Genomic DNA, 27,965 nt, shown 5'->3' on the forward strand with positions numbered 1-27,965 from the left:
GGGAGCCCACCGGGCGTGTGTGCGGCACGGAGGAGCCCGGGCTGCCCGTCCAGCCCGCAGGCCCCATGTCAAAGACCCGCAGCGAGCCACCTTCAGCCCAAGGCCTGGGAAACGACCTGGGATTGCCTTTTCAAATTACTTAAACTTACGTAAAGATTACTCCAGATAACAAAGGATTATCCAATATAAAACTACCTCATCTACAGAGAGACAGAAATTATCTATCTAGACGAAACTTTCCTACTATTGCACGTCACTAGTCATTAAGAAAGTATGTTAAGCAGGAAAAAAAAGTGAAACAAATGGCAGCTTGCTTGTCATTTATATCCAGTTTTATTTGCAATTTGTTGGGAGCACGGAGAACAATCAGCAGATACACCTGTGGCTTCCGGCAGCCGCCTGCCCTGGAGACTCTCCCACCAGGGCTCCCGAGGCCGGCTCACACCCAGTGCTGCCCTGCGTGGAGGGCGCAGCGGAAAGTCCGCAGGGCCCGGTGAGTGCCCCGTGCGGCCAGCAGCAGGGAGCCGGCTTCGGCGGCGTGGCCGGCCTCTCGCAGGTGCTTGGCCAGTGTGTCGGCATCCCAGCGCCCCTGCTGGAGGTTGGCCAAGAGGTGGTCCACGACACGGGGATAGTAGGGAGTGGAGAGACACTGCACCAACAGTTTGGCATCCAGGAGAAGGGAAAGGAGTTCTTGGTCACAATTTGAATCATCCACCTTCCAGAAATAAGACAGGCAAACAGGAGAGAGTTATGGGTTAGTTCTTCTCACCATCACACTCAGTGCACACATCTCTGGGCTCTGGGTCCTCCCTGCCTCCTGCCTCCTGCCTCGTCATCGCACAGAGCCTGACCTGGCCTACGAGTGACTGCTCCCTGCTCCATAAAGCACAGGACAGACACGGACATCTCTGAGAAAGACATAGGCAGACACATGAGAAAGCACAGCCAAAGAACCTGCCCGGAAACGCTGCAGCAGCTGCCAGATGCCACGGGCACTGCACATGTCATTTCACTGTGTCCTCCCAACCTGACCCGTGAAGCCAGCACTTCCACCTGTCAGTGTGATGGCTCAGGAAAGGCAGGTGGTCAGTGAGCCACAGGGGCAGCACCTGTGCCCACTTCACGTGGCTTTCACCATGACCCATGTTCCTCAACCCATAACCTCTTCCATAGGTAGAGCCACGTGAAAAAAGTTCTTTTCAGAACAGGAAAACCTTTCTTCCTACTCCCTTGAGAAAGTCAAACGTCCCACTCTCAATCCCAAGATTAGAAATAGGACAACCGACAGTGGGCACTTAAGTTGTTCTTTCCTTTAGCCTCCAGGAAATTCAGGCCAAACTCACCCTTTAAAGTAGGGTTTTATCAGCACTTTTGGCCTGTAGGTTCTCTGTACTGCCTGTCTCACTATCTCATCTTCTTAGTTATGAATATTTTCCTCTGATACTTATGTTTCTCTATTTGCTCTGATTGTCCACGTTCTTGTAAGCAATCAACACTGAACAGATATTAAAATTCAGAGTTTCTCCTTTATATTGGGGTGTCATAAGGCAGCGTCTGGACTGGGGCTCCTTAATGTCACATGCATTTTTAACTGTTGTGTTGTTGGAAATCACGTGGCATTTCAAAGGCAATTAATTAACCTTTAGACACTACATCATAAAACCGTACACAGTGTGCTCTTCCTGCATGTGCTGACAGGAGAGAAGGCTACATACAGCAGACGAGAAGGACAAGAATTAAAGCACAAAGAGGCTATGAGGAGAAAAGTTTCAGTGCACAGCCACACAGCTTCTCTCTTTCCCACAGCCCACCGATCCTGTAACTCGGCCTAAGCACACACGCCACAGCCATCGTCCTGGTGGCAAGTTCTTCAACTCCCTTGGCCAAGCTGCCTCCTGCCTCCTCACACCCCCAGGCCCTCCTGGGTGCCTTTTCAGGCTGTGCTCCAGGAATCTCTGTCTCCCCTGCCAGCCTGGGGGATTCTTGGGTCACAGAAGTTCTATCTTTCTATTTCAGCACCCAGTCAGCTCTGTCACAGTTCTGCAAACCACACAGTGCGTGATGAAGACCCTGATCTCTGCAGGAACTCTGAAGAGAGTCGGCCTCTGGAACAGAGGGGGCCTCTGTAGAGCCTCAGTGGCTGTCCCGTGGCCTCGCGATATACGAGGACATCCACACACGACTGGCCTGTGACTCAGGAAGACACCTGGGTTAGACTCAATGTAGCTGTTTTGTTTTGTTTTGTTTTAGGGGCTGGAAGGTAGGGAAGCACTGGTGAAAAGGACCAGCTTTTCCACTTAAAGGGTGAGAGCGTTAAGCCCCCACTGGGGGCTGTAGCTACGTGCAGCCTGCCTTCCTTCCATCCACCTGCCAACCTTCTCTCCGCTCCGTAGCTATCAGGCGAGAACCTCCGCCCGGCAGGCAGCCTGCCTCGCCACAACAATCTTCCACCGCCCGAGCCCCTCCACGCACTGGCCCCGGCTGGACGGTCCATCTCTAAGCCAGAAGACATCCCTGCGGGCAGCCGTGACCTCAGCCTACAGACGAAGAAACTGAGGCTCAGTGTGGTCAATGTCACATGCCCAGCGCCACCCAGCTGCTGGCGGGTCCTGCACCAGGCTGCCTCGCTGGTCTGTCCCGGGCTCGTGCCCCCAGACCGGGAAACGGCGGCCACACGCCAGGGCGCAGCAGGACTGAGCAGCGAACGCACGAATGCGCGGGTGACGGCAGCCAGCGCCCCTCGCCCCGCCGCCGGCCCCACGCACGCGTCTGCGCGCACAGAGGGAGCTGCACGCCGCTACTCTGGTTCGCCCTGGGGACGGAGAGCCCAACAGCCGACCTCCGGGAGGGGGCAGTGCGGGCAGGAGGCCGCGGGCTAGGGGCTGATAAAATACACAGAGAAAAGGCTCAGGGCCCGACGCTGCAGGGCACCGCTTCCTCGGCTGCCGGGACAAGTCTTCAAGCTAAGACACCTTTATTAGTCTCTCTGTTTACTCTCCAGCCCTCCCTCTGGGCGGAAAGACTCCTGGAAAGGGAGTGATGGATTCTTCCAGCTCGAGGGAGACACGGGGCTTCTGCGAGCCCCGCAGCGGCTGCTCCCCGCGCTCCCCTCCGCCGTCCGCGTCTCTCTCCGGGGCAGCGGCGCCTCTGAGTCGGTTTCCGGCTGGAGGCAGCCGCTCCGCAGACACCCGTGCCGGGGCGGGGACGGGGCAGGGGCCTGGCAGGGCGGGCTGCTCCCTCTCTCGGCTGAGGTCTCGGCTGAGGCAGCCTCGGGCAGCGGACAGCAGGCTCGTTTCCCTTCGCCGGCCCGCCCCGGGACCCCTAGGGAAGGCGCGGGCTGCCCACCTCCCGGCCCGGCAGCGGCCAGCCAAAGGTTTGGGGGAAATTCTGGGTTAGCTTCTTGCAGCCGAGTCCTGGGCAACTGGAAGAGGGCACACTCCATTTCAGTTCCTTTCTCTGACTTTCGTACTGGCTCTGGCTCTTCGAAAGAGGAACACATGGTCGGAACAGACTTTTTAATTATTATTTGCAAGGAAAATACTGCACAGACAATAATCTGTGCATATTTGAAACAAAATGGAGAGTGGAAGCATACAGAAAGCGAGAGGTGGTTTGTAGTAACATATCTTGGAGAGAGGCCCCAGGGGGCCACGGCGGCTGCCCCCCACCCCGCCCCGCGCAGGGCACAGCCCCTGACCCCGAGGAAGCCGCACCGTGAGCGGTCGGTTAACTGCGAGGCCGCGGCCTGTCTTCATTTCTCGGTTTCACTAAAACTTTAACTTAAGGCACAGACATCTGCTACTATCTACTCCAGAAGCCTGGCACTGTCTTACCACCATTTAGTCATCCTAACCTACTTTCTTTTCCTTTTTCTGGGGGGTGGGGGAGAAAGAAATATGAAAAAAAAGGGGAGTTAAACATAAGACAAAAGCCCTCCATGTCTGGCTCACCACAAGCAAACTATTTTATCTTCCTTTTTGCTTCAGTAATTGTCCACCGGCATAGATACCTTTTTCAAAAGCAACCATATGAAATAAATCAATTTGTTATCTACTTTATGTATAAAGAATTTTTTAAAAGCTTTTAAACTGTTTTCATTCTTAAAATTTTAATGGCTGCAAAACAGCTTATTGAATGGATGTAATGAGTTTAACTTCTGCCATAAATATTTCAGCTGCTTTTAATTGTCTGCTACTATTGAACCTCTATGATGAATACTTTTTATGCATATTCTTCTTTATTTGATTTCCCAAGGATTAGTTATCAGGAGCAGTATTATGGGGTCAGAGTGTCTCAAAGTCCCTTTGGCTCTGGCCATGAAAGCAAGTTGAGCCTCGTGACGACTTCACACTGGACCTGTTTCCAACAGTGACCTGCTTTTTTAGGGTGTGTCTGTTTTACTATAGATGTCTCGGCTTCGGGTGCTATATTTTAAAAAGAAAACCGTTTGCTACTTTGGGAATGATGTTACGGTACTTCAAGACTGTTTTCCCTTGAATTTACTTGTTTATTTGCAAGGCTGAATATTTTTCCCTATGTTTCTTCTTTTTTATTTGTTCTTCTAGAAAAGAGCAAATCCTTTACTCATTTTCTAGAGTTTTGACATCTTTCACATGTGACTGAGCGCTTTGTACAACTTAAATATTAATCCTTATTTTAGTCATAATGAGACTCTAATCTGTTGTTTGCAATTCTGCTTGGGTTATTTTTTGTTTCATCTTTTTATACTGTCAAGCCTTTGCGTCTGCTCCTTTAAATTTCTTCTAATGCTTTAAAGCTTGGAAGTTATAACACATATTCTGACTTTCAGAAAGCATGTGATCCTCGACTCCGTCCGGGATTCAATTTGGTAGACGGGCAGTGGAAAACCACGCCCCTGACCCTGGGTTGACTGGAGCTCTCAGGGTTGAGAAAGGAAGCAGAGTCTACCATTTTTCGCCTTGGTTTGGACGTTTCAAATAAATACGAGGTGAGTCCGGGAGGTTCAGGATCAAGGAACTCATCAGAGGGAGCGGCCTCCGGCGCTGCGAGGGCAGGCGGGCGTCCCTGCGGGCTCCCTGCTGGGCGTGTGGCCTTGTTGAGGATGCCCGGGCAGCTGCCACGTCCGCAGGAGGCTTCTCTGCAAGGGCTGGAGTCACGAGGAGCTTGGAAAGGCCTTAACACAGGGCCTGGCGCAGAGTTCAAGGTCAAAAAATAGCTGCAGTTAGGACAGTCAAACAAATCAGGAATAAAAGGGTTTTCCAAAAGGGGAATACACCCATCACAGAAGGGGGGAGGCCGCCATACCCGTCAGCAACTACACTCCCTGCTGGTGTTTCTTGTTGGTGATTAATTTTTGAGAATAAATGAAACTCTGCAGATCTTGGGAAAGAAATCTATTAAAGCAGAAAGCACTACTGTCTTCCAATCCATTAAAATGTTATCTGCTTAATTCCTCTTTCAACAATAAGCAATGAACCTTCACTGAATTAAAAGCTTTGATTTTATGGATCTATACCACCCTAGGAGTAATCATAGTAAAGAGGTAAGCTGAAATTCCACTAGTATAATGTGTGCAGGGCCTCATTTCAATTACTTTCAAGATTGTTTAATATTATTTCACTGTTTACTTTAGGGAGGATACTTGTCTTGCTTTTCTATGTACTGTTACTAATAGAAGTTATTAAAAGATACACCCATCACAGAAGAGGGAGGCCACCATCACCGTCAGCAACTACGCAGAAGAAGACAGGACAACACAGTCATATACTTGGAATTAGAAAAATGCCTGCAGATAATTTTTTTATAGTCTATATTTATTTGAATGCGATTCAGATTCCACTTCCTCAGGATGCCATCAGTCCCCCTCCTGGCGTGGGATAACACACCTCTTCTGAGACTGAAAATAGGACCATCGTCTGACTAATGATCTAATGATGGGAGAAAATCTTTGAAAATCCAGGTTGCCACCTCCAGGACCATAACCAAATACTCCATTTGGGGGCCTGGAGGCTGGCTCGCTCTGGACTCTGAACCTCCTCCCTCCCCACCTTGTGGAATTCCTTGTGTTATTATTTCATATGCCCATCCCTCCACGAGATAATTCTTCTAAACACAGGGATGATATTTCATTGCATCTTTACAAGCACCCCGCCCACTCCTCACTCCCACGCAGTCCCAGGCTCTGCACAACACGTGCTTAATATGTCTGTTCCCATTAGTGTCATTTAGAAATCAGATGGCTTTAAGGCGTGGGGAGTGAGATACCCATCACCGGAGGCATTCTAGCTGAGAAGACCACTGGGAGGGATGCTACCATAGCGCTTCCTTCATGAGGAAGACTGACTGCCCTCAGGCAGGGAATGAGTGACGATGGTGAAGCCAGCATATCCTAGCATGCTCAGGCTGAAATGCTATTTAGAAATTCTGAGATCCAGCAGCCTGGCACCAGAAGAGCCAAAAGAACAATACTGTACAGTTGTACCTGTGAGGTGCACGGGAATGTAATCACCTGGCTCTTTGCATGACTGGGCCACTTAAGCCTGACATGGTCTGGACACGCTCGGAGGAAACCCACTGACCAAAGAAAGATGCAAAGACACCAAACAAGGGCATCAGGCTCAGCCCGGTTCCGTGTCACCCTGGCACGTAAGGTGAGAGGAGAGCGGGAAGCCCAGTGGGCATGCAGGAAGCAACGCTGAGGGGGCACCCCAGGCTGGAGCAGACTCCCACAGGGGGTACTGGCTGGACACCTGGAGTTGAAAGGGCAATGGAGAAAGAAAGGCTTTGGACAAAGGTTGACCGAAGCATGAGTTTCGGCGATCTTTAAGGTTGTCCCTCCAACAGGGACACTCCCCAGTGTAAATACCGTTGGCAGGGTCCTGAGCCTCCGTGGCAAGATCAGAGGGGGTAAGAACCACCTCTACTGTATGTGTGGAGGAATGTAACGTGGAACTCCAAAGGGCAGGTAAAGGGCCGCAGGGTCCACTTAGGAGGTGGCCTCTTACTGTGAGATCCACCAAAACCTGTTCCGGAACACCAGCTCTCCTCCCAGCAGGGCTTGGCCAGAGCCCGTGGGACAGAGGGGCTTTAGAAAGGAAGCCTGCCCTGTGCTCCAGTCCCTTTCAACACTAACACGACATGGTGCAAGATGCTTTCATCTGCGTCATTTCTCTGTAGAGATGACCCTTTTCCAATTTTCCAGAAGCCTTTCTAACTACATTAGAAGAGGCCTTGTGGCAGAGTATGGGCTTTGAAGTTAGATCTGGGGTTTAAATTTCAGCTCTGGCTGCTTACTAGCTGAATGACCTCTGAGTCTCAGGGTTTTCATCTGTTACAACAGAATAACTTCTCACAGGATTAGTAGATTAAGTGAGCCCATGCTTCTTATAAGGCTTGGCAAGGAGGTGAAAGATGGTAGCTGTTATGATTAGCATCAGGGAGAAAGCCTTAATTAGGTGCTAAGGGTCTCATACACTTCTCTTATAACTCCGACTTATCTTTAACAGACAGCCCCTGGGAGTCTATTAAGGAGTAGGGAAGGAGGCACTGAGTACTACCAAAAAGGAGGGAGCAAGAAAGCAGGAACAACCAGGAATTTGGAATCATGAAACTAGGAAATTTACAGTATAAGTGACTATTATAAATAGCACCTGCATACATTGCTATGCTAAAAGGAATTGAGAGATGTCCACCTAAAGAGAAACATTCTGGAGATAAGATCCAAACACACCAGCAGCAGTATCCTTCTCGGAGAGAATGAGTTCTGAAGGTGAGTTCTAACTCTCACCGAGGCTGGTGGAGAGGGTAATCTAGTGGATTATGTGACACAAGGGTCTTTATTCATCAACAATATAATCTCAAAGCAGGACTTCATAGTCCAGGTTCAGGAAGGAGGCTGCTGGCCACTTGTAAAAGAGTCCATGCGAAACACCAGAGGCCTGAAGCTTCAGAAAGCTTAGGGGAAGAAAAGAACCCTGCACGTGCAGGAGAGGCCCGGACAACCTCCGCCATCAGCGGTTACGTTCGTCCCTTTGACTGCGCACACCTATAAACCTGTCAGGGCCTCTTAGCAAATGGCGAAATAACACACGTTATCAGCAAGCAGGTGGAGGCGTTTTTCCACCCGAATCTGCACAGTCTGCAGGAACTACAGCCTATCAGAGGGCTCACTGTGCCAGTAAAGGGGAGACGTGAAGTTATTATGAACTCGGGCCCCTCCTAATGGGCAGAGTAAAGAGTAAAATAAAAGCAAAAGAAGATAGCAAAGCTGTATATCTGTCAGGGCAATTTCAAGTGCAATTTAAAAACAGCTAGGCAGGAGTCCTACAAAGAGACCGGCTGAAATTCTACTCTTTTGAAAGTGGGATAGGACCTTTTAATGATGCTGGGACAGAAATGGCATATTAAAGCTATCTCCTATTTCAGAATAAAGGCCTAAATCTCACAACTGTTTTCATATCCTGTCTGTTGATATGCCCAGCAGTCCTGATCCTGCCCTAATACACTGTGTTCTTTTGGGAAAGCAGCTTCTTGGATCTCATTACCTCATAAAACTAGGGATGCTGTCTGCTTTTCCTACCCATTGGGAGACCCTGCCTCACTTTTATAGGAAGCACTTTTTATTGAAGCACAACACAGAGAAAAGTACCTAAGTCCTAAGTGTACCTTATGATGAATTTTGCAAAGTGAAAACACCAAGTAACCCCCACACTTGTCAGAAATTAGAGCATGAGCCGCACCCCCGCAGCTAAACCTCCACCCCTGCCCAGGCACCCTCCACCTCCTTTACAAACACAACTGATACCCTAACTTCTTTCTTTCTTTTTTTCTTAAACTTTTAATTGGAGTAACAGATACACAACTCAAAATTTCTGATTTAACCACTTTCCAGTGTACACTTCAGCAGTATTAATTACATTCACAATATTGTTGCACCATCCTCAATATCTGTTACCTATACTTTTTCAAAAACCTCAAACAGAAAGTCTTACCCTTTAGGCTATGACTCCTGCTTCTTGCCCCAGCCCTCGTCCCCACCCCTGGTGACCTAGGAACTCCTATGTGTCCTGATGAAGCTTGATTCTTCCAGGTATTTCACGTAGGGAAGATCATACACATTTGTCTTTTTGTGTCTGGCTCATTTCACTCCACATGTCGTCTTTGGGGTCACCATGTCACAGCATGCATCAGACTTCGTTTCTTGCTACAGCAAAGTGTTGTTGTTTTCTGTGTACAAGTCCTTTACATTCTTGGTTAGGCTTACTCCCAAATATTTGATTCTTTCAGATGCTACTGAAAATGGAGTTTTATTGTTTTGATTCTTCTTCTAACTGTTCATTACTAGTGTATGGAAGCACTGATTTGTATGTATTGATGTCGTGCACTGTCACTTGGCTGAATTAATTTATTAGCTCTAGAAGCTTTGTTGTGGATTTTTCAGGATTTTCAAGATGTGGGATCACGCTATCAGCAAAGAAGGAATGTTTACTTCTTCCTTTCCAATGTGGATGCCTTTTATTTCTTTTTCTTGCCTAATTGCTCTTGCAAGAAATTCCTGTACAATGATAAATAACAGTGGTGACAGTCTTGTACCTGATCTCAGAGGGAAAGCCTTCCGTCTTTCACTATTGAGTATGATGTTAGCTGTGGGTTTTTCACATGTTCTTTATCATATTTGAGGAAGTTTCCTTCTATTTCTCATTTCCAAATGTTTTTATCAAGAAGCAGTGTTGCATTTTGTCAACTGCCTTTTCTGCATCAATTGAGATGATCATGTGATTTTTATCCTTCATTATGTTAATGTGGTGTATTACATAAATTCATTTTCTTATGTTAAACCACCCTTGCATAACTGGAATAAATCCCACTTGATCATGATGTATAATTATTTTAATGTGTTGTTAGACTCAGTTTGTTAGTGTTTTGTTGAGGATTTTTACATTTATATTCATAAGGGATATTGGTCTGGAGTTTTCTTTTCTTGCGGTAGCTTTCTCTCACTTTGATATAAGGGTGATGTTGGCCTCTTGGAATGAATTAGGAAGTGTTCCTGCCTCCTCAACTTTTTGGAAGAATGTGAGCAGGACTGGTGTTAATTCTTCTTGGAATGTTTGGTAAAATTCTGCTGTGAAGCCATCTGGTCCTGGACTTGGCTTTTGGGAGGTTTTTGATCACAGATTCAATCCCTTTACTAGAAACTGGTTTGTGGAGATCTTCTGTTTCCTCTTGAGTCAGTGCAGGCACTTTGTGTATTTCTAGGAGCTCGTCCATTTCATCTAGGTTATCTAATTTGTTTGTCTCTTGTAGACAGTATGTATTTGGGTCATGTTATTTTATCCATTCAGCCAGTGTCCGCCTTTGACTGGGCAGTCTAATTCATTTACATGTAAAGTCACTACTAAAAAGGCAGGAATTTTTCTGCCATTTTGCTATTTAGCCTGTGTCTCTCAATTCTTCTGTTAATGCCTACTTTCATATTTATTTGATTTTTTTTGTAATATGACATATTGAGTCCCTTCTCATTTCTATCTGGATCTATTTTTCATATATTTTCCTTATGGTTACCATGGGGTTAAAATTGAACATCCCAACCATGTAACAATCATATTTGATTTGGTACCAACTGGACATTAATAGCATATGCATACACTGTTCTTATACCCCTCTGCTCCCCATCTTTTTTTTTTTTTTGTATTTATTACAAATTATATCTTTGTATACTATATGTCCAAAACCACAGATTTATCATTATTTTTATCCATCTGCATTTTAGCACCTGTAGGAAGAAGTGGAGTTACAATAAATAAAATACAATACTCCAGGCTTTACAATTACCCACGTGGTTGCTTCTACTGGGAGTCTTGATTTCTTTAGTCTACTTTCAGCCACTCCTAGTGTCCTTTCCTTTCAGTGCCACGAACTCCCTTTAGCATTGCCTGTAGGGCAGCTCTAGTGGTGATGATCTTCCTTAATTTTTGTGTATCTCCAGATGCCTTAATTTCTCCCTCATTTTCAAAACAAAGTCTTGCCAAAAGAAAGTCATGGTTGGCAGTTATTTATTTCAGCACTTCAATTATTTCAACCCACTGTTTTCTTGTCTCCATGGTTTTCGATGAGAACTCTGCACTCAATCTAATGGGACTCCCTCATATGTAACACATTGCTTTTTTTCTTGCAGCTTTCCAAACTCTCTCCTTGTCCTTTATATTCAACAGTCTGATCAATATATGACAGGGTATTTTTCTTCAAGTTTATCCTGTTTGGTGTTTATCCTGTTTGGGCTTCTTGGATGTACATAGTCACAACCTTTGCTAAGTTTGGGAAGTTTTCTGTCATTATTTCATTGACTATTCTTTCTGCCCCTCTTTCTTCCCCTCCTGGGACTACCATTATGTATATATTGGTACACCTGATGGTGTCCCAGAGGTGTCTTACATTATTTTTATTTTCACTTTTTATAGTTTTCTTTCTTCTTTCTGCTCTCCAGCCTGACTCATCTAGTTGTCCTGTCTTCGAAACTGTTGATTGTTTCTTCTGCCTCCTCTAATCTGCTGCTGAAAATCCCCTGGGAATTTTTTGTTTCAGCCATTGTGGTCTTCAACTCTAGTAGTTCTGTTTGGTTTCTTTTAAAATTTTTATTTCTTTACTAAGATTCTTGAATTGTTCATTCATCGCTCTTCTGATATCCTTTAGTTCTTTCTCTGTATTTTCCTTCATCTCCTTGAGCATACTGAAAATGATTTTCTTAAAGTCTCTGTCTGCTATGCCCACATCATCATCTTCTTCACTGGTGTTCTGGATTTTTATCCTCTTCCTTTGGATGGGCCATCATCTCCTGTTTCTTTGTTTGTCTTGTAGTCTTTTGTTGCAGACTCTACATTTTCAAGTTTTAACATAACTCTGGGATTTATTTCCTGAAATGTCTGTCTCTTGAACTTGTAAGCAGCTGATGAAATGACAGATTTTCCCGAATCTCAGCCTTCCTATCGGGAAGCTCCGCCCAAGGTGAAGGCCACGTGCAGGGTCCTCCCTGTACTTTTGGGCCTCTGTCTTGTCCTGGGCTTGTGCCTGCTGGTGCTCCCTCTACTTCCAGGAGACAGTCCTCTCCCTTCATCCAAGTGCTCCACTGTGGATTTCAAACAGGTGCACTTTGGCCTAGGCCATCTGCCTTCAACCTTCCCTGTGATGCTTTCATTGTGTCTAGCTGCTTTTGCCTCAAAGACAAATTCTGTGAAGGGGGCCATGTGGGAGGGGAGTTTCCCACATGAGTCTCTCCCAGCTGGAACAAGACTGGGGACCATCAAAGGGAGCACTGGCTGCCTCCAAACTGCTCCAGAGAGAAGAGGAGGGTGGGACCAGAAAGGGCACCTGAAAGGTGAACTTTCCTGCCCCGTCTGCAAATGCCCTTTGGCTGCCCTCCGCAGCTCTGAGGAGGTGCTCTGTCTTTAACTGTCCTCGGCCGCCTTTGTCTGGGGCCCTCAGACCTGGGCGCCCAGTGATTACAAGTAGCTAATCAAACCCACGATCACTGCGATCAGTGCTGCCCACCCCGGACCTTGGGGAAGTGGATTTTTGTATCTTTCTCTGGTATGAACAAGCTATGCCAGGGGCCGGACCCCATCACAGCCTGCTGTGAGAGTGGGAGATGGGTGTCAGGAATCCCCAGGTAGACAACCCTAAAAATTCCCTGGTATCTACCATAATCGCCAGCCTTTTCTTTCTGCTCTTCCCTGGGGTGCTGTACGAGGAAACTCGGAAGATTCAAAACAGTTGATTCAGACAGTTCTTGCCTGTTGTTCTGGTGGAGGGACTGATTCCTGGAGCTTCCTGCCCTGCAGTCACAATTCCCACTCTCCCTCAGTTTTGAGGACAGTTTTTGATGTATACAGTGTTCTTGGCTGGCAATTTTTCTCTTTCGGCACTTTAAATATGTTGTGCCACTGCCTTCACACTTCCATGGTTTCTGATGAGAAACCAGCAGTTAATCTTATTGAGAATTCCTTGAAAGTGAAGAATGGCTTCTCTTTTACGGCTTCAAGAATTCCCTCTTTTTCTTTGGCATTCGACAATTTGATCGATATTTCTTGGAGTAGGTCTCTTGGGGTTTCTCCTGTTTGTAGTTCATTGGCTTCCTGGATGTATATAATCATTTCTTCCATCAATTTTTGGGAAGTTTTCAGTCCCTGTTTTGTCCAATGTTCTTTCTTCCTCTTCCTCCTCTACTAGTGAGACTCCCCCAATGCACACACTGACACGCTTTGTGTTGACCCACACATCCCTCAGGCTCCGCTCATTTTTCCCCATACTTTTTTCCATTTGCTCTTCAGACATATGACTTCAATTTTCATGTGTTCTAGTTTGCTGATTCTTTCTTCTGCCTAACCAAATCTGAGGTCGAATGCCTCTAGTGTATTTTTATCTTTATTATTATGTTCTTCACACCCCAAATTCCTTTGTGGCTCCCTTTTAAAATTTCTAATTCCTTCCTTTGTTTATGCATCACTTTCTTGATTTCCTTTAGTTTGAAGTCCATGTTTTCTTTTGGTTCACTGAATGTATTTAGGAGAGTTGATAATCTTTTATTAATTGTCCCCATGTCTGTGCATCCTGTTTTAGCTTTTCCTTGAATGGGCCATCTCTCCCCTTTATTTGTAAGATCTATGATCTTTCGGCATCTATTTTGATGCACTAACTCTGAAGGTCAGTCTCCCCCTCCTGCCTATGGTTTTGGTGAGGACGGGCAGTGTGCTGAGGTTCTTCAGCGCTCAACCCAGTGTATACGGAACCTTTAGAACAGACTGTGGTGAACCATTCAGCTCTGAGGTTTTCCTGAGCCTGTGTCTACACCTCAGCATCCACAGTAACTTTCATAAATTCCCCTCCAGGAAGGAGTCTCCTCTCCCCAGCTCCTCCCCCTGGGGTCCTGGGCTACGCTCTTTGTTTCTATACAGTTTTTCCTCCCTAACAGCTGAGGTAACCTTCCCTCCACCCCCACACTTCGGTCCAGCTTTTCACTCCATCTTTCTCCCTGGGTCTGTGCCGCCTTCACTGGCTCAGCTTTCCCTCTCCAGGCAGGCTTTCTGCGCTCAGTAACCTCAGGGCTAGGATGAGACCAGAACCTTGAGTCTCTCAGGGAGCCCTGTGGCGTCGATGTAGCAAGATACCCACTATTTCTGTTTAGGTGCGCCAGTAATCAGACCCTCAGACCTGGGCTGCGAATATGTGTGGTTTACCAAAAAACCACAGCAGGCTAGTCCTGCTTCACGGAGCCACTGGGAATGTGCTCACCACCGTTGGTCTACGGGGCCTAACAGACCTGTGTTTAAATGCATATGGGTGGACTGGTTGTCAGAGACCTGCACTAGACCTGCTCGAAGCAGGGGACCACAGCGGTGAGGTGCACAAACTGCTGCAGATCTGATGGGGGGGAGGGCACTGTTTCAGTTTGCTAAAGCTGCCATTATGCAAAATATCAAAAATGGATTGACTTTTTCAATGGGGATATTAGGTTGCAAATTTACAGTTCTAAGGCCATGAAAATGTCCAAGTTAAGGCAGCAAGGGGTAGATACTTTCTCTGAGGAAAGGCCGATGGCATCTGGAGTTCCTCTGTCACATGGGAAGGCAAGTAGCTGGCTCTGCTGAACCTTCTCTCCCAGGTTTAGCTTTGGTTTCAGTGGCTTTCTCCAAAATGTCTCCAGTCTTCTGTCTCAACTTGTTGTCCCAGGGACAAACTCTGGATCACTTCTCTTAGCTTTTCTGAGTTTCTGTGGGTCCTCCTTGCTTCTCCCAGGGGCAAACTCTGGAATACAGGTCCGAGCTTAGCATCTCCAAACGTCTTTCTGTCTGCATCTCCAAGCATCTGGGTCTGTGTCGGCTCTGAGTTCTCTCTCTCCCTGAGCTCTCTTAAGGACTCCAGTAAACTAAATTCCCACCCACAATTGGGTGGGTCACAGCTCCCTGGAAACAATATAATCAAAAGGTCCCACCCACAATAGGTCTGCCCCCACAAGATTGGATTAAAAGAACACAGTCTTTTATGAGGTACATCACAGTTTCAAACCAGCACATGCAAGGACTGGTAAATTTGTCCTGTTGCTCTCCAATCATATTTAGGCGGGGTCTCCTCTCAACCCCAATTCAGCATGTGTTGAGCTGTTCTCTAGTCTCAATCATCTCTCAGAGTTTTGACAGAGTTGATTCTCTCCTTTAATTTTGCTATTTCTGAGGGGGAATGTTACCAGGACATCTGATACTGCCATCTTGATGACATCCCACCTATCCTAACTTATAATACCACAGATGAAGATGACTTTATCCTGTTTTTAACATGTATGTAACTGGACATATATGGCATGCATTCTTTTTAATAAACATCTTTATCAAGGTATAATTCACATACCATAAAATTCACTTATTTAAATGTCCAGTTCAAAGATCTTTAGTTAGTACAACTACCACTACCTAAGTTTTACATTATATTACAACAAGAAACCCCACCCCATTGGCAGTCAATACATATACATACTCTCCTCCACCATCAGGCCCTAGGCAACAATTAATTTATTCCTTGTCTCCACAGATAAACATATTTGGGACATTTCATATTAATGTAATCATCAAACGTGGTCATTTGTGACTGGCTTCTTTCACTTAGCTTAATATTTTTAAGATTCATCCATGTTGCAGCATGAATTAGTACTTCATTTCTTTATCTTGCCAAATAATATTCCATTGTATGACTAACCATGTTTTATTTATCCACTCATCAGCTGATAGATATTTGGATCATTTCCACTTTTTGGCTATTATGACTAATGCTGCTATGAACATTCATGCACGTGTTTTTGCGTGGACGTATATTTTCATTTTTCTTGGGTATAGACCCAGGAGTAGAATTACTGGGTCATATGGTAACTCTGTGTTTAACAATCTGAGGAGCTGCCAAACTGTCTTCTGAGGTGGTTGTACCATTTCACATCCCCACCAGCAATGAACAGAGGTTCCAATTAGTCAATATCCTTGCCAGCAAGGGTTACTGCCTGTTATTTTGATTATAGCCATCGTAGTAGTTGTGAAGTGGTATCCCACTGTGGTTTGATTTGCATTTTACTAATGACTAATGATGTTGACCCTCTTTCCAGGTGCTTATTGGCCATCTGTATATCTTCTTTGGAGAAAAAGTCTATGCAGATAGACTTCCTATTTTTAAAAATTTTTACTAATATATATTCACAAACCTACAATCCATCCAAAGCCTACAATGGCTTTTAGTATATTCAGAGTTGTGCATTCATCACCACAATCAATTTTAGAACATTTTCAATACTCTAAAAAGAAAAACCCTGTACCCCTTAGCAATCACTACTCCTTCTATCCTTCCCCATCCCTACATAATCACAAATCTATTTCTGTCTCTATAGATTTATTTTCATTTACACTTTTTATAAATGGATTCATACAATATGTAGTACTTTGTGTCTGGCTTCTTTCACTTAGCATAGTGGTTTTTAAAAATTATTAGTATTTTTTAATTACAGAAGTTATAGGCTTACAGAAAAGTCATGCAAAAAATACAATGCTCCCATAAACTTCCCTATTGTTGACATTTTGCATTATTGCAGCCTTGTTACAATTGATAAAAGTATATCAAAATAGTACTATTAACTATAGTCCATAGTTTACATTATGTATATTTTCCCCATATAGTACCCTATTAACACCTTGTATTAATGTTGTATGTGTTACAATTCACGTAAGAAAATTCTAATACTTGTACTATTAACCCCAGCCCGTCATCCATAACAGGGTTCACTTTGTTATACAGTCCTGTTTTATCTTCTAAAGTTCATTCTAGTAACATACATAATCCCAAACTTCTCTTTTTCAACCACATTCACATACACAATTCAGTGTTGTTAATTACACTCTAAATAATGTGCTACCATCACCACCATACATTTCCAAACCTCTATAAATCAACATAAATAGGAATAAAGTACAAATTAAGCATCAGCTTCCAATTCTCTGCCCTAATCTATCCCCTGGTAACCTATATTTTAGATTCTAACTCTATAAGTTTATTTATTACAATTTGTTCATATCAGTAAGAACATACAATATTTGTCCTTGGTGCCTGGCTTATTTCACTCAGCTTAAAGTCCTCAAGTTTCATCCACGTTGTTGCAGGAATCAGGACTTTGTTCCTTTTTACAGCTGAATAATATTCCATTGCATGTATATACTACATTTTGTTTATCCGTTCATTGGTTGAGAGACATTTGGGTTGCTTCCACCTTCCAGCAAATGTGCATAACACAGCTATGAACATCGGTGTGCAAGTGTCTGCTCCAGTCCCTGCTTTCAGTTCTTCTGGGTATATACTTAGTAGTGGGATTGCCGAGTTGCAAGGAAATTTTATACTCAGCTTCCTTGGGAACTACTGAACTGTCTTTCACAGTGGCTGCACCATTTTACATTCCTACCTGCAAAGAATGAGTGTTCCTATTCCTCTACATCCTCTCGAAAACATGTAATTTTCTGCTTTTTGTGTAGTAGCCATTCTAGTGGGTGGGAAATGATATCTCACTGTGGTTCTGATTTGCATTTCCCTAATAGCTTGTGATGTTGAGCATCTTTTAATGTACTTTTTATTCATCAATTTTATATCCTCTTTGGACAAATGTCTATTCAAGTCCTTTGCCCATTTTTTAACTGGGTTGTTTGCTTTTTTATTGTTGAGTTGTAGGATTTTTTAAAAAATAAGTTCTGGATATTAAACTCTTACTGGATATATGATTTCCATATATTTTCTCTCATTGAGTAGGTTGTCTTTTCATTTTTTTTGACAAAGTCCTTTGAGGTACAAAGGACTTTTAGTTTTGAAAAGGTTCCTTTTATTTATTTTTCTTTCATTGCTTGTACTTTGGGTGTAAAGTCTAAGAAACCAGGTCTTTAATCCATTTTTAGTTAATTTTTATATATGGTATGAGATATATTTGCATATGGATATCCAATTATCCCAGCACCATTTGTTAAAGAGACTATTCTTTCCCAATTGAATGGACTTGGCAGCCTTGTCAAAAATCAATTGTCCAGAGGTGTGAGGGTCTATTTCTGACCCCACAATTCAATTTCACTGGTTGATGTACCTATCCCTCTGCTAGTATCATGCTGTTTCAACCACTGCAGATTTGTAAAATGCTTTAAAGTCAGTAAGTGTGATTCCTGCAACTTCATTCTTCTTAAAGATGTTTCTGGCTATTTGGGGCCCCTATCCTTCCAAATAAATTTGACAATTATCTTTTCCATTTCTACAAAGTAGGCTGCTGGAATTCTGATTGGGATTGCATTTAATTTGTAAATAATTTTGGGTAGAATTAACATCTTATCGATAGTCTTCCAATCCATGAACATGAAATGTCTTTCCATTTATTTAGGTCTTCTTTGATTGCTTCTTGTAGCAATGTTTTGTAGTTTCCTCTGTAGAAGTCCTTTATATCCTTGGTTAAATTTTTTCCCATATATTTGATTCTTTTAGTTGTTACTGTAAATGGAATTTTTCCTTGATTTCCTCCTCAGTTGCTCATTACTTGTGTACAGAAAGACTACCAACTTTTGCTTGTTGATCTTGTATCCCACCATTTCACTGAATTCATTTATTGGCTTTGCTGTTGATTTTTTGGGAATTACTATATATAAGATCATGTTGTCTGCAAATAGCACAGGTTTTACTTTTTCCTCTCCAATTTGGCTGCCTTTTACTTCTTTTCCTCATGTAATTTCTCTGGCTAGAACTTCCAGTACAATGCTGAATAACAGTGATGACAGTGGGCATCCTTCTATTGTTACAGATCTTAGCGGGAAAGTTTTCAGTCTTTCACTATACAGCATGCTGTTAGCTGTGGGTTTTTCATATATGATATATGCCCTTTATCATGTTGAGGAAGTTTCCTTCTATTTCTATTTTTCTAAGTGTTTTTTAATCAAGAAAGGATGCTGAATTTTGTCAAATGTTTTCTCTGGGTCTATCAAGATGATCACTTTTGTTTCCCTTGGTGTTGTTGATGTGATGTATTACACTAATTGATTTTCTCATGGTGAACTGCCCTTGCACACCTGGGATAAAAACCCACTTGATCATGGTACACAGTTCTTTTGAAGTGCTGCTGGATTTTATTTGCAAGTATTCAGTTGAGGATATTTAATCTATATTTATAAGAGAAATTGCCTGTAATTTTCTTTTTAGTATCTTTATCTGGCTTTGGTATAAGGGTGATGTTGGCCTCACAGAATGAATTAGGTAGCGTTCCCTCTTCTTCAATTTTTTGGAAGAGTCTGACCAGGATTCTTATTGATTCTTCTTGGAATGATTGGCAGAATTCCCCTGTGAAGCCATCTGATACCCAGGATTTTCTTTGTTGGGAGGTTTTTGATGATTGATTCATTCTCTTTGCTTGTAATTGATCTTCTATTTCTTTTACAGTCAGTGTAGATTGTTCATGTGTTTCTAGGAATCTGTCCATTTCATCTAGGTTGTCTAATCTGTCGGCATACGATTATTCAGTGTATCCTCTTATAACCCTTTTTATTTCTGTGAGATCAGTAGTATGCATCTTCTCTCATTTTTTCATTGTCAGTCTAGCTAAGCATTAGTCAATTCTATTTATCTTCTTAAACAATCAACTTTTGGTTTTCTTAGTTCTCTCTGTTTTTAATTCTCAATTTCAGTTATTTCTGCTCTAATCTTTGTTATTTCTTCTTTCCTTCTGTTTTCTTTGAGGTTAGTTTGCTGTTCTATTTTCTAGTTCCTCCAGGTATGTCGTTAGGTCTTTGACTATTACTCTTTCTTCTTTTTTAATGTAAATGTTTAGGGCTATAAATTTCCCTTTCACCGTAAGTTTTGAAATGTTGTGTTCTCATTTTCGTTCATCTGAAGGTATTTACTGATTTCCCTTGCAATTTCTTCTTTGACCAACAGAATGTTTAACAGTGTGCTATTTAACTTCCATATATTTGTGGATTTTCCAGTTCTCCACCTGTTATTAATTTTTGGCTTCATTCCATTATGGTCAGAGAAGATGCTTTGTATGACTTCAATCTTTCTAAATTTATTGAGACTAGTTTTGTGGACCAACGTGGTCTAACCTGGAGAATGATACATGTGCACTTGAGAAGAATGTATATTCTGCTGTTCTGGGGCATAATGTTCTATATGTGTCTGTTAGATCTAGCTCAACTGTCATATTTTTCGGGTTCTCTGTGTCTTTTTGATCCTCTGTTTAGATGTTCTATCTCTGGGACAGAGTGGTGTGCTGAAGCCTCCCACTATTACTGTAGAGACATCTACTACTCCCTTCAGTTTTGCCAGCGTTTGCCTCATGTACTTTGGGACACCTTGATTAGGTGCACAATGCAAGTGGCATCTGTCCATTTTATTTGCTAAATGTCTGGGGATGTGTTTTCAGGGGATGTCTCACTTCACCATGTTGACGATGTCACCAACTTGTTCACTTTTCCTATTTTTTCATTGGGATACCTGTTTTCTTATTAAGTTATAAGAGTTCTTCATATATTCTGGATACAAGTCCCTTAAAAGATAATGATTTGCAAATATTTTTTCCTAATCTTTGTTTCGTCTTTTCACTTTCTTGATGGCATTGTTTGTAGCACAAAAGTTGTTAGTTTTGATGAAGGCCAATTTACCTATTTTTTTCTTCTGCCATTTGTTTCTTTGGTGTCATATCAAGAATTAGCCCAAGCTCATGAAGACTTTTGTAGTTTCCTTCTGAGAGTTTTATCATTTTAGGACTTACATTTAAGTCTATGATCCATTTTGAGTTAGGTTTTGTACGGTGTGAAGTGGGGGTCCATCTTCATTATTTTGCTTGTAGATACCCAGTTATTAGAGCACTATTTATTGAAGGTATGTACTGGCTTTTTTCTCTCAGCATTACGTTTGTGAGATTCATCCATCTTGCTGTGTGCAGTCAGTAATTCATTCATTTCCATTACTATATAGTATACTATAGCATTTATATAGTCTTGTGGGGATATATCACACTTTAAAAAAATTCTATCGATGGGCATTTTCACTGCTCCTACTTTTGGGCTATTACAAACAGTTTCTGTGAATATCCTAGTACAAGTCTTCTGATGGATATATGCATTCTTTTCTTGTGCAATATTTAGGGATGAAATTTCTGGGTCACAGGTTATGCCTGTATTAAGTTTTAGTAGATACCACCTATGAGTTTTCCCAAGTGGTTGTACAAATTTACAGTCTTACCAGCAGTGTATGAGTATTCTAACTGCTCGGAAACTTTTGAAGATAAACTAGAAGCTAAGAACCAAGTACCTCAAAAAGTAGAAAATCCAAATAAACACAACGTAGAGGTGGCGGATTTGATGACAACATGTAAGTTCAGTAAGATTTGACCCTGATATTACAGTCATTCAAATAGAGAATACAAAATGCCAACTGCCTGAATTTATCTGAATGTCTACATAATAATAAAAAAAAATTATTTAAAAAAGGGAAATTTCCAGCAGCTCCACTTCTAGGTATATACCACAAAAAAATAAAAACTCATGTTCACTCAAACATTTGTATGTAAATATTTATAGCAGCATAACCAAAAAAGTGGAAACAACCCAAATGCCCATCAACAGCTGAAGAAATGAAGTACTAATACATGCTGTAACATTAATGAATCTTGAAAACATATGCTAAGTGAAAGAAGTCAGTCACAAAAGAGCATATTTTGTATGGCTCCATTTATATTAAATGTTCAGAATAGGCAAATCCATAAAGATATAAAGTAGATTAGTGGTTGCCTAGGCTTGACAACATGGGGAGAAATAGCAAGTGAGGGGTTTCTTTTTGGAGTGATGAAAATGTTCTAAAATTGAATGTATTGATGGACGTACAACCCATACAACTCTGTGAATAAACTGGAGACATCCAATGTAAAATGGGTGAGTTAAATGGTATGTGACTAGATTTCAATAAAGCCATTATATAAAAAAAGCATTAATAACTGTATGGTTCCATTTATATAGCATTTTTGAAACGACAGAACTACAGAGATGGAGGGCAGACTGGCTTTGGCAATAAGAGAGTAGCCGGAGGGACACTTGCGATGGAACGCTTCTCTGTCTTGACTGCAGCGGAGGACACACACACGTCTACACGTCATAAAGCTGTGCAGAACTATACACACAAACAAGCGCACATAAAACTCGAAATATGAATAAGGTCAACAGATTACACCAATGGCAAAACCTGGCTACGACCTTGTACTACAGTTATGCAGGATGTTACCACTGAGGAAAACTGGGTGAAAAGTGTAAGAGAAATCTCTTTATTATTACTATAATATATAGAAATTATATATTATGATAATATAATAATAGATTACATTATTATAATTATATAATGAATTATTCTTATTCATTTGTAATTTATTTCTTAAAATGAATGTGAATTTAAAATTATCTTAAAATTGAAACATGTATATATATTTGAAAAACAGAAAACTCTGCAAACCTTCAGATCGCTCTTTGTAGGATGCTAAAATCTGAGGATGTGTGTTGTTTCTGAGGGGCACATTTTAAGAGCACAGATGGGCTAGTCTATGATGAATACTCAACTTAGTGTAGAGAAATACAATTAAGTCTCAATTCTGATTTCAATGAGGTAGAGAAGCAACTTGACAATTTATTTCTCTGGCTTTGATTCTTGCATCTGAAGAACACAGAAATTTTGTATGGTATCATCACAACCACTAGGTAAACTACCCTATATCTGCAAGTCAGTTTCAAAACTACAAGAGTCTTAGCAAAATGCTGCACATGCAAAGTACAGATGCAAAGTGTTATGGAGGTAAATTAGTGCCATTTAAAAACTGGTTGGGTGTCATGATATTCCCATTTGGTTTCTTATTTTGACAGTTATTGGTGTGTGTGTGTGTGTGTGCGCGTGGAAAGACTAGTTAGGAGTTAGGGAGCCCAAGTTCTAGTTTCAGTTTTGACAGGCACATTTGACATAAAGAACCCTTAAAATGAGAACTGATTCACTTGTCCCTGGAATTCGGGAGCATCTCAAGACAGCCTATAGCGGATGAATACAGAAAGGCAATGTCTAACACATCGCCGTTTTACTCACAAAGAGGCCACGGCAAAGTCGAGTGGGCATGCCCAAGCAGTGACGCTAATCCAATGTATGCAGGCGGGAAAAAATGCACTGAAAATATGCAGCCCTATTTTCTCTTCTTCCTTATTTCTCAGATTGACAAGGGAAAATAGGCTAAGGAAAAAAAAAACTCACTGTAACTCAACTTCATGTAAATTTCCAAGGTTATGCAACTTTTTTTTTTTTTTTTTTAGCAAAAATAGACAAGAAGCCTACCAAAAAACAGGTCCCCTCAGTTCCTTACTTTAGTGTAGTTCTCAAAGAAGTGGCTATTATTATGCTATTATCAGTAATAATGGAGTGTATTCACAAAATTTTTACAGAAACTTTTACATTATTTTGAAAATACATCTAATAAATAAAGCCACTAGGTTTTGCTCATTTTGTTCATGATGTCTGTTTCCAAATACAATTATGTTGTATTTTCTGTAACCATCTACATAACTTCCTACAACTTTTAAAATAATGGGATACTAGGTTTAGGATTTTTTTTTTACTTGTTTCACTCTGTATCTTTTGTCTTAAATGAAATTTTCAAACGTCTTTCTATTAATCCCACCACTGTCATGTGGCAAGTATGCACATCTGTGCTGGGATTTTCCTTCCTGTTCTGGTCTCTAGAAGGTATCCTGTTATATTTTTGTATACACAGACACATATACAAAATACAAACTTTTGTACACACACACACACACACACACACACACACACACACAAATAACTCAAATGGAGGCTCTCCCCATAGAAGGGTTTTGGTAAGAATCATACAAAGTGCATGTATTAAAACACAACCTTTGAGCTGTCTAATTCTAAGGAGTAAAATTTAAAACGAGAAGTGAAAATTTCTTCCTTAATCATGATAACAAGACGGCCAGCCTTGAGGAAGAAATTTCGAGACTTAACCTTAGTATGGCATTCCTCAAGTGACGCAGCTGCTTTCACCGGGGGCGGAAGGTGCCAGAGGAAACCAGAGTTTGAGATTTCAGATGGTGCCACCTTCTCATCTTTAACTGAAACCCCCTAAACACACACGGAGGGAAGGAAAACCCACCTGAAGCTAGGTGCTCCCCAGACCCAAGTTTCAGACGGCAAGAGGACCAGTGTGATCGACAGACTTGTTGACACGTCTGACTACGCTGACATTTTCTTAAAGAGGGACTGACATATTGCTTCTCTAGAGAAACTGTTTGGTTCTTTGTCTTGTAACTTAACACCTAAGTAGCCTCTGGCTCTTGCTTGTGTGGACACCATAAGAAAGGCTTCTGTGGTCAAAGAGACTTGTGGTAAAGTAGTTTCAAATAAATAGTATTTACTCTTTATGAGAATGGAAATGCTAATTCATTTATCTGAAAGAAAAAAAAATTGCACATTCCGGTGTGCATACCTCAGCAACCCCTGTGATCTGCTCCAGGGCCACAGCGCGCAGGCCCGCATCTCGGCTCTCCAGGAGAAGCTTCAGGGAGGGCAGCAGGAGAGAGCGGCTGAGCAGCAGCGAGCAGAGCTCCTTCACACACTGAAAGAGAAGTAAGGGTAAGTGGGTGGGACGTGAGCAAACACCTGCAATCACCAGCTGTCCTGGCTGCATATTTCCATACTTTTTCCTATTAACGTGTGTGGGTGAGTGTGTGTAAAGTACACACGCTGCCGTACTAAAGGGCGCTTGGAGCCTGCTTTGTTCACCTCCCAGTAAACCGTGAGCATCTTCCCAAGCTATGAGATACTCATATATGATACCGCTTTTAATGATTCCACACTATCCCCCTCTATGGAAGGAGTCCTCTAATTTACTTTCCTAGATTCTCAGAGTCCTAGTTTCCTCACAAATAAAATGGAGGTGATTATACATACTTTGCAGGTTTGTTGATGAGAATTAGTTAATGAATATAATGTACAATCCTCAGCAGATAGAACATGCTTAACTAATAGTAAAAACTATTTTTAATTATTAGTATTAACAATAACCAGTTAATATCGACTGCAGGAAAAGGAATCAGCATAATTAAATATTTAAAAACTTGTGAATAATTCTAACGTCAAGGTGATCTGAATGCTTGATATATTTAAGATATTACATCTTGAAAACTATCTGTGGCCTAGAAAAATGGAAATGTATTTGGAACTCCACAGGTGTATTTGAATTGTATTTGTAGGCCCGTATCATACTGACTGAACCTGCCGCTAGAGAGCAGGTTCTAATATGAGGCCACAAATGATAATCATTCATCATAAGAGTACAGAAGAATAAAAACAAATCTGGGGAGGAGGCGGCACGATGGCAGCATAGAGAGGAGTTGAAGTTAGTTCCCTGGAACAACTAATAAATAACTAGGAACAACTAGTAAATAATCTGGAATAACTGCTGGGGGACAACCGTGACTGTCCACACATCATACACCAACCTGGACTGGGAGGAATGCGTGAGATCACAGAATAAAATCTGTAAGTAAAAACTGCAGAAACGTGCCAGGAGCCCACTCTCCGCCATGGCAGGCTGAGTTACAAGATCTTGCTGTGGTAGAAAGCAGCACTCGCTGAACAAGCAAATATACCTCAGTCCAGCTCCAACCGGGGTTTTAATTAACAAATGTGGAATGCTCAACACAAGCTACAAACTCCCAAAAAGCAGACAGCAGCTTTTAATGGCAACTGACCTTGAAGAACCAGAAGACTCTGCTGTCCCAGGAGGGGGAGCCCAGAAGACCAGGTATTACCTCTGGCTGATGAGTGAAATTGGCAGTCTGTGGACTGGCCCTGAAGGGGGCTTTCTGTCACTTTTTCTCTGTCTCCACTGAGTGGGTCAGTGGAGAAAACCTCAGACATTTTCAGTTTGCAGTGCTCTGACCCAGACAAGGGTGGAGACAGCAGAGTCAGAGACACAAAAAAACTATTTAAATGCAGATGATAGCTCCCTAAGAAGTGTGTCTTCCCTAAGAGAAAGGAGGTGGGCCCAGCTCTACTATCCGTCTTCCCTTCAGAACCAGACCCCAGAGCCTGGGGGAAAACAGCCAAGATACTAAAGGGGCCACACCTCCTTATACCAGTTGGGAGCAACAGGCTGACAGGTACCACCTGCTCGGCAGGTTAGGAAAACCACAGTGGCTTGAGGCCTCACAGGGTGTGTCAATCTTCTAAGACACACCCGCAGGGTGATATAGTTAAGATACTAAAAATAGAAAAACTGCCAACCAAGAATCCTATGTCTGGCAAAACTGTCCTTCAAATATGAGGGAGAGTTTAAAATATTCTCTGACAGATGATGTGAGAGTTTGTGAATAAGATACCTACTCTAAAGGAAATACTAAAGCGAACATTACAGACAGATAGGAAAAGACAGGAGTGAGAGGTTTCAAAAACAATTTTGAGTGATGGCAGCACAGCAATGTAAGTACACTGAGCAAAGATGACTGTGAGTATGGTTGAAAGAGGAAGGTGAGGAGCATATGGGGCACCAGAAGGAAAGAGGAAAGATAAAGACTGGGACTGTATAACTCAGTGAAACCTAGAGTGCTCAGCAATTATGAAAAAATGTAAAAATATGTTTTTATGTGAGGGAGAACAAATGAATGTCAACCCTGCAAGGTGTTAAAAATAGGGTGGTATTGGGGAAAAAATACAATCAACGCAAACTAGAGACTATAGTTACCAGAAACATTGTATTATGCTTCCTCTAATGTAACAAAGATAATACACCAATGCTAAATGCATATAAGCAGGGGACATAAGGGAGGGGTATGGGACTCTTGGCCTTGGTGATGTTGTCTGATTCTTTATTCTACCTTAGTTTAATTTTTTCTTTCCTTTTGTTGCTTCCTAGCTGTCAGATTTTTTTTTTTTACTCTTTTTTCTTCTTCTTTTGTCTCTCTACCTTCTTTGACTCTTCCTCCTTCTTTGTGGAAGAAATGGAGATGTCCTTATATAGACAGTGGTGATGGTAGTGAATACATAAATACGTGACTATATAGGGAACTATCGATTGTTTACTTAGGACGGAATGTATGGGGTGTGAACAAAACCGTCTTAAAAAATGGGTTGATGAAGAAACCTTGGGGACATGATATTGAGTGAAATAAGTCAGACACATAAGGACAAATATTGCAGGGTCTCACTGATATGAACTAATTATAATATGTAAACTCATAGACAGGAAATATAAGTCACCAGGATATAGAACGAGGCTAAAGAATGGGGAGCGGTTGCTTATTATGAGCAGAATGTTCAACTAGGTTGAACTTAAGTGTTTGGAAATGGACAGAGGTGATGGTAGTACGTTGTGAGAACAACTAATAGTGCTGAATGGTGTGTGAATTGGTAGATAGGGGAAGCTCAGAGTCACGTATGTCACCAGAAGGAATGCTGAAGGTTAAAAGATGGGAGTGTATAAAACAGTGAATCTTGTAGTGGGAAATGTCCATGATTAACTGTACAAATATTAGAAATCTCTTTCATGAACTAGAACAAATACATGACACTATAACCAGAAGTTAATAATAGAGGGGCATATAGGGAAACAAATATACTTATTGCAAACTATATATTACAGTTAGTAGTGTTTTAACCTTCTTACATCAACAGTAACAAATGTACTATACCAATACTATGAGTCAATAATGGAGGGGGAGTGGTTAGGGGTATGGGAGGATTTGAGTTTCTTTTTTTTTTTTTTTGTCTTTATTTCTTTTCTGGAGTAATGAAAATGTTCTAAAAACTGAAAAATAAAATAATTGTGGTGATGGATGCACAGCTGTATGATGATACCATGGGCAATTGATGTACACATTGGATCTTTGGATAAT

The 27,965-nt window shown here is 42.2% G+C and overlaps 1 protein-coding gene across 1 annotated transcript in view; it reads right to left on the reverse strand.

The window, feature by feature from the left end:
* Nucleotides 1-310: 310 nt before the first annotated feature.
* The window catches only part of NBAS (NBAS subunit of NRZ tethering complex), a 397,863-nt gene continuing 370,208 nt past the window's right edge, over nt 311-27,965 (reverse strand). The window contains exons 51-52 of the mRNA XM_037813443.1: nt 24,557-24,685; nt 311-715 (exon numbers count right to left, since the gene is read on the reverse strand). Coding sequence (XP_037669371.1) covers nt 440-715; nt 24,557-24,685 — 405 coding nt within the window. The 3' untranslated portion in view covers nt 311-439. The remainder of the gene's footprint in view (nt 716-24,556; nt 24,686-27,965) is intronic.

This window comes from Choloepus didactylus, chromosome 20 (assembly GCF_015220235.1).
Source record: "Choloepus didactylus isolate mChoDid1 chromosome 20, mChoDid1.pri, whole genome shotgun sequence".
NCBI classification, from domain to species: Eukaryota; Metazoa; Chordata; class Mammalia; order Pilosa; family Megalonychidae; genus Choloepus; species Choloepus didactylus.